The sequence below is a fragment of the Scophthalmus maximus genome, chromosome 15 (genome assembly GCF_022379125.1).
Source record: "Scophthalmus maximus strain ysfricsl-2021 chromosome 15, ASM2237912v1, whole genome shotgun sequence".
In the NCBI taxonomy this organism is placed as follows: Eukaryota; Metazoa; Chordata; class Actinopteri; order Pleuronectiformes; family Scophthalmidae; genus Scophthalmus; species Scophthalmus maximus.
In genome coordinates, this window is record NC_061529.1 from 1,606,038 (window position 1) to 1,620,432 (window position 14,395).

The following is a 14,395-nucleotide window of genomic DNA, read 5'->3' on the forward strand; positions in this document are numbered from 1 at the left end:
CTCCTCATGTGATGACGACACCTCAGAAACTACTTTGAGAAAAGATTCATATTTCTATTTATTTCAACCTGTTTCTTACGTAATATTACATCAATTCTCAGATTTGACCGGACCAGAGACAGATAGACGACCTGGGGGCGTTCAGTTCCTCTCAACCTCAAACCCGGGGGCACTCGGACATTATTACGAGCGGTGTTATTACATAAACCCCTGTTCTCCTCTGGAACAACATGAATGATTTTGCCCCGACACTGTTGATGACTAAGCAGCGGGAAGCTTCGGCCTCAGAGCTCAGGCCAGTTAATAAGGTGGTAACGAGCAGCCGCATCATTAACCACTGATTATTCTTTGAAAGACTAATTATTAATTATGTCAACTACAGCAATCACAATCTCAACAGGCAGTGAAACAACCAGTCCTCAGGGTTGGGTAGCAATGGATTCATGTAATCTGGATTACGTTGTCAGATTACAAAAAATAAGTAACTATAATCAATCCAGATTACATTTGAAAAAATTGAATTGAATAGAATGAAGAATTGAATTAAATTTGTGCAACTCCAAATTTTGCGGTTGGGTCCATTTTTTGTTAGAATAAGGTGCAATATTTTCAAGGTTGGATTTTGAAGTAATACAAAAGTATGATTTTTGTGACCCTATGGATTATGTTATTGATTGGAAAAGTTGACATGTAATTTGTAGTCAGTAACTGAGTAATCTGACCTGACCCTGCTCACTGACAAACTTTAGTGGTGTAGATTGAATTCGTTACAGTATCAGGATGTGGTTTGAATATTTGAAGTACAGCGTCGGTACATTGTGATTTATGCAGCAGTTATTAAAAGCAAACGTGTACGTAACAGAGATTGTGTCAGACGAAGGTTAAACATTCCGTGGTGCTGGTCAGACACACGCCGCAGTCGCACCTCAGGGCCACAGGGTAGGTGTAGGTCGGGTCCACGCTGGACTGGCAGTGGGGCAGTTTGACGGTGACCAGCCGGGTCTCGTTGTAGGTGCAGACCCGCTGGTGGGACTCGATGTAGGGAGGCTCCACGACGGGCTTCTGGAGACAGACACACCACGTACAGTAGAGAATATCACAAGTTGTGTTAACATGGGAAGAAATTGCTCTGCAAATGTTTTATGAGGTAGAAAATACATTAAACATGTAAGTACATGTAAATGAATATTTAATGCATCTGCCCTCATTTGCCTTCTTGTCTACGATGGACAGACATGACAGTAATGTGAAGCTTCTTATCTAAATTTATATGCAACTTTTCTTGATATTACATTATATTTGTTCTCTCAATGTTAAAGAAAGAACCTGTTCAAGTGTTGTTTTGTCATCAAACTGTCTTTCGACGACTGTAGCATTTTTTTTTTTAAATGGTTGCAAATATTTTTTACATATTGTTTGTATCCTTTAAAGAAATAAGCTTTCTTGTCAATTATGGATATGGATATAGGATACAAACAATATGTACGATATTTGAAACATTGTTCATTTAAGAATGAAAACATCAGAGATTCAGTTCATAAAAAATAAAATGTTATAATAATAAAATATTATATTATTAATACAGACGCAGGAAGGCAAACTCATCGTCTTCTTCCATTTGATCATCTATCTCTCGTTCTCTGTATCTACTGTATCTACAGTATCTACTGTATCCGTCTTTCTGCCGGTCTGATCCGCCCGCCTCCTCTTCTCTGTTTCTTCAAATGTCAGATGATGCAAAGAGAAGGATGAATTTCTTTCATGTAAAGTTGTCAGCCTGTCCTCCTCCTCTCTCTGTTTACAGTACAGTAGACGTCTCCTGGCTCCTCCTCTCTTCTCCTGTCCTGTTTCCTCTCCCCTCTCCCCCTCCTCCTCCTCCTCCTCTCTTCCTCCTCCTCTCTTCCTCCTCCTCTCCCATCCCCTCCTCTCCTCCTCCTCGCCCCTCCCCTCCCCCTCTCCTCTCTTCCTCCTCCTCTCCCATCCCCTCCTCTCCTCCTCCTCGCCCCTCCCCTCTCTTCCTCCTCCTCGCCCCTCCCCTCCCCTCCCCCTCTCCTCTCTTCCTCCTCCTCTCCTCCTCTCCTCTCCTCCTCCTCCTCTCCTCCTCCTCCTCTCCCCTCCTCCTCCTCTCCTCTCCTCCCCTCCTCCTCTCCTCTCCTCTCCCGTCCTGGTAATGTGAATGTTTTTATTTTTAACTTGCATTTGGTTTTTTGTTCTTTGTTTTTCTATATTGTAAAATTTGAAGAATTGGACTAATAAAGGGATGAGTTAAAGGTCTCTCCTCCTCTCCTCCCTGTACAGTAGACGGTACACTCCCGGCTCCTCTCACCTCCCAGGTCTCGCAGCGCCCCCAGCAGGCGTCGGTGGTGATGTGCATGCCCCTGCAGCCGGGCTTCTTGGCCAGGAAGGTGAACTCCCGGACCGCGCAGCCGATGAAGCGCCGCAGGTTGACGGCCGACGCCCCGCGCAGGTGGAGGCCGTCCGGCTGGAGAGAGACGCAGAGCAGGAACCAGCAGAGCACCAGTCCAGGCCTCCTGACGGTGAGAGGACGAGTTAGAAGAACATGCTCAGACGTGGAGATAAATGACACAGACAAATATGTTTCAACGTGAATGCTTTCAGGAAACTTCACGAAAATGGACTCCAGCTTCTTCCCTTGACTCCAGTCTGCACCTGATGCTGTTAGTTAAGAGGAGATCTGACTTTCCGTGACTCTAGGACTTCAACGTCTTTCCATAAAGAAGAAAAACTGGTCCCAACAAAGTTTTACACATGCGTCTCCTCCATTTAGCATAAGTAAGCAGAGCTGCTTCCATCAGCAACAAGTGTGTCGCGTTATAAAGACTTTAAAGTCCAGTAATGAAACTTCAATCATCCAGCTACACTTTTATTAAATCTAAAAAAATGAAAGGAAATGTCATTTTTGAGAGATGTATGATTCTTCTCTTATCATGTTGTGTAACTGAAACAAATCAAATATTGATTTAAAGTTGGTAAGTTGCTACTGTAATTAATTAACCTGAGTTTTAAAAAAATCCCCTGAGGTTGAATTCATTCCCGTCTGTACTTATTTTTCCTCAGCGTCTGTCCCACTGTAACATTGACAGACTTTAAATGACCATATCAATATTTAGGTTTTCACATTTAAACTGCAGTCAGTTTTTTTACTCATGTTTCTGTCCTGAGCGCTTCTGGATCTGGAGCTGAAGTTCAACACTTCATTCTTGACCTCGGGAGAAGCAGCAGTCGGAAACGAGTTCCTCTAAAAGTCCATTTAGTCATTTGTCTGGAGCTTTCAGTCACATTGGTCTGCTGATGAAGTGATGTGATATGATCAAAAGGTCCTGAACAGTTGCCGTCTCGTCTGCTCCTCTCGGCGTTAAAAGAACTTGTTTTTGAGCTGCAACATTTGTATCTGATAGATTTGTCCCGGTGAACTTAAATCAAATTTTTTTTAAAATAGTCCTTTCTGAATTTACTCACCACTGTGACTTCGTCCTTCGCAGCATCACCTCGGCTGTGAGTCGCACAAGCAAACTCAAACGTATTAAATGTGTCCAGTGACACGGCTGCAGCTCGTGATGTGTGGTATCAGTGTTTCAGTCACACAACAGGAACCCTGCCACTTGTCACCGCACCTGAACCTCCTGCTAATGGATCTGACAGGACGAGCCAAGCGCCTTTTCTACTATCACCCTGTGTTCCTCCAATCGAGAACCTCCGAGTCCTCCTCCCCTCAGTCTCTCTCTCTTGACTCCCCCCCCGCTGGAGGCCCTTCTTCCTGCCTGTCGCTGCCCATCTCCTTCAGCCACCCGCCTGCTTCCCACTCCATTAGCCTGATTAGGGGAAAAAGAGTCTGCCCCTTTGTTCACAGTCATCCACATGGAAGAGGGGGAAGAACGTCGACTCAGACACAGTACCTGTACCTGCGTCCGCTGTCACTCATCCCAGCTCAATTAGCCGGCTCCAGAGAACAGACCCGGCTCCTGTTCTCACTCGCCCGCTGTAATGTCTTCACCCCCGAAGCTCCTCCGCCTCCAACACTCCCCTGCCACTCGCTCTCATTACTTTCACCGTGTTTAGTCGTATTTGTTTTTTCGTTGCCAGTGTCTTTTCCGTACGACATGTCTTCACGCCGCAGACAAATCTGGGTGTTACTGAGGCCGTGACTTCACCGCATGGATCATTGAAGACAGACAGGATGCGTGTTGGAGACAATGTCAGGAGGAGGAGGGGGAGGAAGGTGGAAGGAGACGGGGATACGTGAGGAAGAGGGGGAAAGAATTGATTTGGGTGAGTAAGCACCTCGTCAAGAAATTACCGTCGTCGGAGCGGAGGCCCCGCGGGCAGCGTGGAGCCCGGCAGAGCGGAGCTGTCTCTCAAGTAGCTCGGGAAATGAATCCTGAGAAGAAAAAAAGTTGAAAGTTGAGGCCCGAGCAATTAAAGTTAGATTAGAAGATATTGAGGAGAGTGAGCCAGGGACAGGTTTGAGAGAATCCTCCATCTGGAAGCTGTTATTGAACAGTGTGGAATAACAGAGTGCATGTAATGGGATAACAGTGGTGATCACAATGACGTTAATTGTAATCCAGCACAAAGGGGAGTAAGCCTGGATTTCCATAATCCGGCTTTTGTGTAATTATTAATGACAGATTCTTTTATCTTCTTATTTTTTTGTCACCCTTCGTTTCTATGAGGAAATCCATCGTCTTCATTGAACTCATCCGCACTAATGTAATTGTTTTGCCACCCCGAGGCTGGTGTCTTACACAAGACAGAGAGGTCTTTTTTTAACTCTCCAGCTAAACGTGCATTTAGGGATTTTTCATGAGAAAAGAAACCTCTGTGCTTGTTGTAGTGCAGACGCGAGGCTGCAGAGTCAAAACAGACGGTACGGTCTCAGTCCACCAGGAACACAGAACACTTGATGAATCTAAACATACTAAACTCACTGGCACGTTCTTGAGCTTTTGACAGCATCACACGGTCTTCATTTTACAGATGACGTTATGATGGAACTGTGTATTGGAGATTTTTTGTACTTAAGACGCCTTAAATTTAAGCTCGACAGTCGATGGTAATCAACACCATGATGACGATGATGATGATGATGATGAAAACGTGAGTCAGGGAGAAACAGATTACTTTGTACTTTGTGCTAACTTTTTGTATGGATTCTCCAATATTTCTAGTTTTTGTAGAATTTTGTGTACAGTTATAAACATGGAAATGAAAATTAGCTGTGACAACTCTTCAATATATTAATACTGATATTATTTGAAGTGAAGGAAACGAGATACAGAATAGGATTTGTATATTTGTGAGTGTTTTAAATTGTTCATCTTCATCTTCTTCTCTTTCTTTTCCAATTTTATAGGCTTGACTTCCCAGACTGTCTGTGTTGGTCCTCTTCTCTCCTGATATTATTGTATTTGTTTAATAAATGGCCAGTTATGGTAGTAAGTAACCCACACTGACTGTTGTGTCCTCCACCTTCTAACCAACACTGCATTCACTATCTAGGAGTTACATTATGAGGAAATTCACACAGTCAGTTATGACTTTGAAACAACAGAGGAATGCAACAGGACGTTTTATCAATAAAGACTGAATCACTTAACATACTGAAGAATCCTCTGGGTTTTGCCTGCAGACTTTTTTCAGGCCAGAAATAATATGATGTTGTGGTGACCTCTGGTGCTCACTTGCAGCGTTGATTCATTCCTATAGAAACCTGTGTTCACTCCACTGAGATGTGACTTTTCATGATATTTTTGCAGCCGGTAAATTTTCTACCTGTAGATTCCAGCAAATATTAGTTTGGGGTAGTAGTATATAGAAGTATAGAACTATTTTTGTGTATGCATGGCTGTGTGATAAACTACTACAGAAAAGAAAATCAACACTTTGAACCATATTTTTTAATAAGTTTGTTGTTAGTCTTTACTCAGTTGAATGTGTCCTTCCCTTTGTGTTGTTCTTTTGGAAGCATGGTATCGATTTTGTGATTGTCTGAGAAAAAAAAACTAGCTTCATATTTTGCATATATTCAAAGATATAGAATTTGCTGGACTCTTTGACTGTCTACACAGCAGCTTTACTCAACTGCTGAACCAGCCCATGTGAACTTTGACCTCCGTGTCAGCTCCCAGGGTGCGTCCTGGGAAACTTATGGATCAAATGTGTAGCAGTTGCTTCCATCGCTGCGTAATGAGTTTTAACTTGTTTTGTGGTTCATCGGCACAGACGGGCCCAGACATAAACATACTTGTCACTTTGAGAAACAAAGATTCTTTCTCATAATTACGTGGAACCTTTTTTTTTTTTAATGCCAAATAATAAACCGCACAGCAAATTCTTGACAGTTAATCAAAGTCGGTGACAATTATGTTTAATAATTAATTAAATTATAATTTTAAAATGTATTATTAATATTACATTTATAGTAATTATTACATTACTACATAATTGGCTATTTCATAGTTTTGACCACTTGCAACCAAAACATTCCTCATTAAAAGTTTGCCCAACCAGTTTTTTAAAATATATATAACATAATTATTTTGTATTATGTTGATTTTATCGCTGTCATTATTTTTATTTTCTTGATCGATTCATTTTTTTATTTTTCGAATTTATGTATTATTTTTCTATATGTATTATTTTTTTTTTACTGGGAAAATCGGGTTATAAGAATAACACGCATGCGCAAACCAAACTCCGAAATGGCCGCGAAATGCGAATGTTGCGTAAGAGACGTTATAACATATTTTAGTTGATTCACAGGTAATGAAACGTTCACCTGCGTCAAACACAACGACGGATATAATATTTCACTTCCTCATGTCACATAAAGTCGTTCGATACGATCAAATCACATTTAATGGTCGAAATTGTCCGTTCGTGGCAGAGAAACCGTCCGAATGTTACGTAAGTGTCGGTTCGACTTAGCTAGCAATTATGTTCGCTAGCGAAGTAGCTAACGAACTTTAGCAACAACTACTACAAATTATATTTGTCCTCTTGTCAAACTGAAGTTTCCTCATCATCTATTAGGACCACGTGGATTATTTAAGGTCAGTAAAACAGGACTGTGCAGTATATTATAATTTTTGTTCTGACTTTATTAATTTGTGAGGATCATTTGGTGGTTAGCTTGAGCTAGCGTTAGCGTAAGCGAGTGAGTTTGACTGTGAACGTGACTTCCGGTGTTTAGTTTAACGATCAATAAATTAACTTTGAACTAATGTGCGCACAGTCGCGGCCCAAATGTTTGTCTCCGGTTCAAACGTTACTCGTCATATTTTGTGATTCCCTTTAAAGCTATTGTTGTAAAACTATTGTGTTAAGCTAGCTCACGGCTCTTTACTAGCCTAGCTGCGTCACGTTCACACTGGACGTTGATTCCCGGTGCGTTGAAACTCGTGTCTCTGGTTCATATCATGTTTCAGTCTTCATGAATGGACGCGACGGGTGAGTGAGCTGACATGAGATGTGAGCTCACCTGTCGGAGCTGGACCTACAGGTGACGGTGCCTCCACCTCCACCTCCACCGGACAGTCCGTGGGGCCACACGGGAGGAGGGCGTGTGCGTGCAGCCCTGACTGCTTTCTATATTTAGTCCAGTGAGGTCTTTCTTGTGTGTGTGTCCAGGCTGCTTCTTCTCCGGTGACAGCCCCCGGTCCGTCCTGCAGCTCCGCGGACTCCAGATCTGTCAGAGCGTCGCTTCAGGTTTCACCTCCACAGACCCGCTACAGGACAGAGCCACCGACCCGCTACAGGTCAGAGCCACCGACCCGCTACAGGACAGAGCCACCGACCCGCTACAGGACAGAGCCACCGACCCGCTACAGGACAGAGCCACCGACCCGCTACAGGACAGAGCCACCGACCCGCTACAGGACAGAGCCACCGACCCGCTACAGGTCAGAGCCACCGACCCGCTACAGGTCAGAGCCACCGACCCGCTACAGGTCAGAGCCACCGACCCGCTACAGGTCAGAGCCACCGACCCGCTACAGGACAGAGCCACCGACCCGCTCACAGAAGCACCGGTCACTCGGACCTGCGTCTTGTGTCTTCATCAGGAACAACGACGACGCGACGCGACCCGCTCCTCGCTGCACGTGAGAACCAGGAAACTCTCCCACACACTTAGAATAACCACTTGTATCTGTTGACTTGACAGTTGTATAATCCGGCTGTGATGGATCCTCACGTGTCATCAGTGATGTTTCTGCTGGGGGACACACGCATGTTACAGTAGATCTGCGTTATTACAAAGTCCTCTGGTTCTCCTGAAGGACTCCTCACACACACACACACACACACACACACACACAGACACACACACACAGACACTTAGACACACACAGACACACACACGCACAGACACACACACGCACAGACACACACACACACACACACACACACACACACACACACACACACACAGACAGACAGACACACACAGACACGTAGACACACACAGACACGTAGACACACACAGACACACACAGACACACACAGACACACACACACACACACACACACACACACACACACACACACACACAGACACACACACACACAGACACACACACACGCACACGCACACACACACACACACACAGACACACACACACTCTCACACACACAGACACACACACACGCACACACACGTGTTCCCTGCTGCTATTTTTGGGCCCTGCCAGCTTCATAACACCGACACAATCTTACATTCCTGCCGACACACGGAGCCACTTTGTAGCACCAAGAGCAGCGATATATATATATATATATATATATATATATATATATATAGATTATTTAGTTGTACTTTTTTAAGTACCACCTGAATAATTGCATGGCTTGATACTGTTTTCTTGTTATACTCAATAACACTTTTTGTTACAAGGTTTAAAATGTTGAATTCATCTTTTTTATGACATTTTGAATCTTGTTATAGGGAAGTTCCAGTCACTTGTGTCAGACTATGTTTATGGCTTATGACATGGATGTAGTGAGGAATAAACTCACCTTAAACTCAGCTGTAGTTTAGCACAAATGCAGAGTAATTGTGTTTCTAAGACTAGTGGGCATCTTATAATGAGGCCGACTGTTGGTTAAGTACTTAACGTGTGGTTCATCTTGTGATACTTGGAGTTTACTCAGCAGTTTATCGACCAGTGCATCGCCGGTTGTGTTGGTGGTGGTTAGGTGGCGTGTGTGGTTTAATCTGCCCCACATTATAGAATTATTCTTCAGAAGTTGAGCTGATATTTGTGATGTATATCTGGATGGTTTGTCTCTGTATGATTACACTACAGTTACCTCTTGTCGTACTACAGTAGTTGTGCAGCTGCATATGTTAAACTTCGGTTCACATCGTGGTTCCTCGGCTCTGCCACTTGTCACAGCAGAAGATAATAATTAATAATAATAATAATAATAATAAACGTCTCTGGTGAAACAACTTTGACACAAACGTCCTACGTGCAGGATGAGTGAGGTGAGCTGCACATTGCTCTGCTAAGCACTTGGCGTTAGAAATACATCTCATGGTACACAGTTTGGCATGACCTGGTTTTGATTGGCGGCTCACCGGACAGTGACGAGCTGCAGGCTCCTGACCGTTCAGGAAAAACTGGACCGCTTGTGTGACACACGCCGGCGTGACAGTGACCTCGTTCAATACCGTGTTTACATTGTCAGCTGAGATTTTATTTATCATTGTGAAAACAATGAGAAAAACTCTCATTGCGAAACTTTTTTCGAAATAGGGCACAGAGTGTTTATGCATCATGTTAAAAAAAAAAGACTATGTTGAAAGTGTGTGTGTGTGTGTGCAGGATATATCTGACGTGTGTGTGTTTTCAGTCAGATGAAAACACAGATTGCCTCTCGCCCTGTTTCATTATCAAGGGCGTGTCTGTGAACGCACCCTGTGGCAGGTTCGGCAACACTGACTGACTCTATTGATTTACTGCCCAGACTCACACAAACACCTGTTGGAAATCATTCATACAGATAATGACAGTGTGTTGTTGTATCTGCAGAGAGTCACAATGAAGAGGAGGAGGAGAGAGTTGTTGGTGGTGTCGGACCTGAAGGTGCAGGGAATGTGGTCCATGTGGTTTTCACAGGCGTTTCTCTACAATTACTGTACAAACTGTGTGGACGTCAGAGGGTTTGACCCGGTTCCTTTAAATCACTTCACTTCAATTATGTTTCAGTCAGATTACATTTCATAACTGTGTCCACAGAAGGAATATTTCCCTTTAAGGGAAACATTTAACATTCATGTCTAGTGTCGGTTAGTGTATAGAAACACAGCTACGTAAAGTATTGTCCGGACGACTGACGAGGCGTTTCAGGAGCACGAAAAAACACGAAAAAACTTATACTACACTAGAGGAAAGAGAACTATCGCTGCTGGACGATCTCTGGACTTTGAATAACCTTTGACTCCATAATCTGGTCTCTGCTCCTCTATGGATTTATAACCGACAAAGCTGAACTAGTGTATATTCATACTTTGTATGAAGTGGACGGGTTAAAAAATTAGGAACTGAAGGTTTTAATATTTACTGTATCCTGAAACAAACTTGCGTTGTTCTCTCTGACTCGAGTGAGTCTCTGGCGTCAACGTGATCTCTGTCCCGTCCTCCTCTCCACAGGTTTCATGCTGTAAATAATAATTTTGTCGCCACCTCGACTGGGATTAATATACTCACATTAAAAAGCATCTCAGGTTGGTGTTGCGGCCTCCTGATGCCCCTCCCCCTCCCTGTGCTTTTTCCACAACACTGCGATGCCTCGCTGCTACAATTAGAGTCGACCGGAGAGACTCGTGACTTTGACTTTGAATCTGGGAAACTGACTTGTTTCCCACAGACTTTCTGGTTTCTATTTTCCCTTCATAGTCACACTGTGACTCATGAACACTCTCTTTCTTCTCTCTTTCTTCTCTTCTCCTTTCGGTTCATCTCTCGCTCACATGCCTCCTCGTCCTCTCGCCCTCCGTTCTGCTGCGTTTGCTTCTGTCTCTCTTCTCTCTCGTTGTGTAGGACTGTTCTTCCCCTCTTCCTCCTCCCCCACTTTCCCATCCTTCCCTTACTGTGCACTTTGTTCTCCGTTTTTTTGGAAATGTTTATGAAATTAAATTAATTCAATTCAGTCAATTACATTTAAAAAACATCATCTGCGGGATACACTTTAATATGATTCAAATTCACAAAAAAATGACACTTAGGTCTTTTTTACTCTTCCTTTACAGTCGTGACACAATGATCACTCAATAGTTGCTCTGTGATCAGTTCTTGGAATAAAAATAATAAGAGACATTTTATTTCTTCTTCTTATTTTTATTTACAGCACTGTCTGTCTTCCTCTCTTGTTCCTGCTTCCTCTCTCTCTCTCCTCCTCCTCTCTCTCTCCTTCTTCTACTCTCTCCCTTCTTCTTCTCTCCCTCCCTTCCTCTCTCCTTGTCATTCTCTCTCCCTTCCTTTTTCCTTCTTCTTCTTCTCTCCCTCCCTCCCTTCCCCCTCTCTCCTTCTTCTTCTCTCTCCCTTCCTCGCTCTCTCCTTCTCTCAACCTTCCTCTCTCACCCCTGTCCACTGACTCTCTGCCTTGTCACTTATTCTGCAGCTGACATGAAGCCTTGGGATATCTCGAATGCCATGCTCTAGTGGTTCAACCCCCACCCCCCCACCACACACGCGCACACACACACACACACACACACACACACACACACACACACACACACACACACACACACACTATTTCAGTGTGTATCCATGTGCCTGCATTAACGCTGGAGGGCAGTGGTTCAGATCCTCAGTTGTGTTTTTAGAAATCGCTCGTGTTAATCGCTGCACTGCACCGTGGGTGTGACCCTGGATAAAATACTCAGAAATGAAACTTAATGCAATTTTGTCCAATTATTGGATTTAATGTTGTTTTTTTTATTAGTCTCATTAAATATTTTTAGCCTTAATCTGATTATTTAATGTCAAAAATTTTGACTGACAGTTGCAAATTTCTCCTCCTGATATTTCAGTCTGCTGGACAGGAGGAAGCTGACTGGTGTTTAAGAGCCGACCTATATAGATTTACTGTCACCTGTCCCCTGTCCCCTGTAACCTGTCACCTGTCCCCTGTCCCCTGTCCCCTGTCACCTGTCACCTGTCCCCTGTCACCTGTCCCCTGTCACCTGTCACCTGTCACCTGTCACCTGTCCCCGTCACCTGTCACCTGTCCCCTGTCCCCTGTCCCCTGTCACCTGTCACCTGTCACCTGTCCCCTGTCACCTGTCACCTGTAACCTGTCACCTGTCACCTGTCACCTGTCCCCGTCACCTGTCCCCTGTCACCTGTCACCTGTCCCCTGTCCCCTGTCACCTGTCCCCTGTCCCCTGTCACCTGTCACCTGTCCCCTGTCACCTGTCACCTGTCCCCTGTCACCTGTCACCTGTAACCTGTCACCTGTCACCTGTCACCTGTCACCATGGATCGCAGTAGAAAAGACGACGTGCAGGTCAAATCAAAGGCACCTTGTATTTTTTTTCTCTCCCAGTATGATTTGTTTTCACAGCAGGCGTGTTGGTTGAAGGATTGTTTTAAATGTCACAAATGTTTTTTTGTTTTTTTTGCTTTCACTTATTCATATCCCCGGGGCGAGGCGGAACAAGACGAAACACAGACTCCTCATCCAGTGCTTCGTGTTTCATAAACTGCCCCTGAACTGTTCTGTAGAGATGACGTCTGTTGGTCGTGTTGCTTTTTTCTTTCTGGGTCTTTGAATGTCGTCAGTGATAAACTTAAGGTCTCTCATGAAGTGTCGCTTTTTACTTTCAGTCAGGATGATTGTTTTGTTTTCTGATTTGAGTTTTTCGGACAAAAACTGTTTCTCAATTTAAAAGTTGTGAGCAGTTCTTTATGGCCTAAACGTTGAGGCTACAGGAGATAAGAAGAGTTATCTTGATTTAACTGAAGATGAAAAGCTTTGGGATTTGATCGACTCAGTGTCAACGTAATGTACAAGGTGTGACCAAGTGTCAACCCACAGTTTTGTATTTTGACCAGGGCCATGTTTGTTTTTTTTATTGCAAGCAGACGTAGAATTGGGGGTGTGGTCTGACTGAGAGCTCGTCCACCTGCAACCATGCACCAATTGGATGGTGCCAGCTGTCAATCACGCTGTATCCACGCCCCCAACACATCCGGTGCTTTATCGTCTATTTGACTGTGTCCATTTTTAATACGTTGAATGGGTGCGACACATTTTGAAGAAGGAAAGAGCTGACGTAGATGCTAAACAATGGGATAATTGTTTGTACAGTATGCTCATTGATTTAGGAGACCACTGATAACATCTTCAAACTATTTTCTCTGTTCTCACAGAAACAGTGATTCAAGAAGATCAGATGTACGCTCTGCATTGTTTAGAAATATGTTTCAAATAATCAAGAAAAGTCATTTCTACACATGCCTGTCTATGTTCTTTCCCTGCACGACTCTTTCTGATCATCATATCGGTTATATATTATTCATACATCTCATGTCCAGTTATTCCTCTGCAACATGCAGCATCATTATGTTTTTCTTTGCAAATTCATTCATTCATATTGTTAAATACAACACTTTGTCCCTCTCTCTGTCAGAGCTCTGCCATGCTGCCTGGAGGCCAGCGGTGAGAGAACATGTCGTCAGACTTCTGCTCCAGCGATGGTCTGGTGGAGAGGGGCTCCATCCCCCTGGACATCGACAATGTCCACATGCTCCTGCAGGGTCAGTCTGGGTCAAGTCTTTATCTTATGTATATAGTTATGATCTGTGTTGTTTCACCCTCCTCAGTCTTTTCTTCTCCTCCAGGTTTTGGCTACATTCTTTCAAAGTTCTCCACCAAACTATTTTAAGATCCCCTCCGCGCCCTCTTTTAGAACACAGTGCCCTTTATTATTTTCTTTCCAATTATGTAATTTCCAGCTGGCATAATATGCAGAATGGATGATGTCACATTGGCAGAGCCAGAGTGTAAAGTCGAGACTAGGTTTGTTTTTCTTAACGTGTTCATGAATGTTGGGTTTATTAAATATTTGCATCAACAGGATTAGAAAGGAAACTTCCCAGTACAGATTAAATCATCTGGTTTTATTGTGTGAAGCTTTTAAAGCCATTTATTGTGTCTAAACACATCGAAGATCCAAAATTGTTGAATTCTGGCTCTTGTGGGGAGAAGACATGTACAGTAATGTTCCATGTAACATTTTGAATACCTTTTTATTAGGTTATTATCAAGTTATAGTAATAATAATTACTGTCTTCACCATCTCCTTTTCTCAACAAGGTTACAGACGTTTCCATGTTGTGTAAATACATTTACAAAAACAGTC

At 43.5% G+C, this 14,395-nt stretch overlaps 2 protein-coding genes across 4 annotated transcripts in view; one reads left to right on the top strand and one right to left on the bottom strand.

The window, feature by feature from the left end:
• Window positions 1-30: 30 nt before the first annotated feature.
• gphb5 (glycoprotein hormone subunit beta 5) lies at window positions 31-7,888 on the bottom strand. 3 transcript variants are annotated; one of them, XM_047337756.1, is made up of 5 exons: window positions 7,502-7,888; window positions 4,319-4,399; window positions 3,924-4,166; window positions 2,327-2,531; window positions 31-1,062 (listed from the first exon to the last, which is right to left on the bottom strand). In XM_047337756.1, the coding sequence occupies exons 3-5, from the start codon at window positions 3,941-3,943 to the stop codon at window positions 871-873; spliced, it is 417 nt and encodes a 138-aa protein (XP_047193712.1). In that variant the 5' UTR covers window positions 3,944-4,166; window positions 4,319-4,399; window positions 7,502-7,888; the 3' UTR covers window positions 31-870. The 3 variants fall into 3 exon arrangements, with proteins under 3 accessions (XP_047193712.1, XP_047193710.1, XP_047193711.1); XM_047337754.1 differs by having other exon boundaries at window positions 3,918-4,166; XM_047337755.1 differs by lacking the exons at window positions 3,924-4,166; window positions 4,319-4,399; window positions 7,502-7,888 and adding an exon at window positions 3,481-3,843.
• The window catches only part of syne2a (spectrin repeat containing, nuclear envelope 2a), a 23,819-nt gene continuing 17,084 nt past the window's right edge, over window positions 7,661-14,395 (top strand). The window contains exons 1-3 of the mRNA XM_047337807.1: window positions 7,661-7,778; window positions 8,019-8,123; window positions 13,664-13,790. Of these exons, the coding sequence (XP_047193763.1) occupies window positions 13,703-13,790 (88 nt within the window). The 5' untranslated portion in view covers window positions 7,661-7,778; window positions 8,019-8,123; window positions 13,664-13,702. The remainder of the gene's footprint in view (window positions 7,779-8,018; window positions 8,124-13,663; window positions 13,791-14,395) is intronic.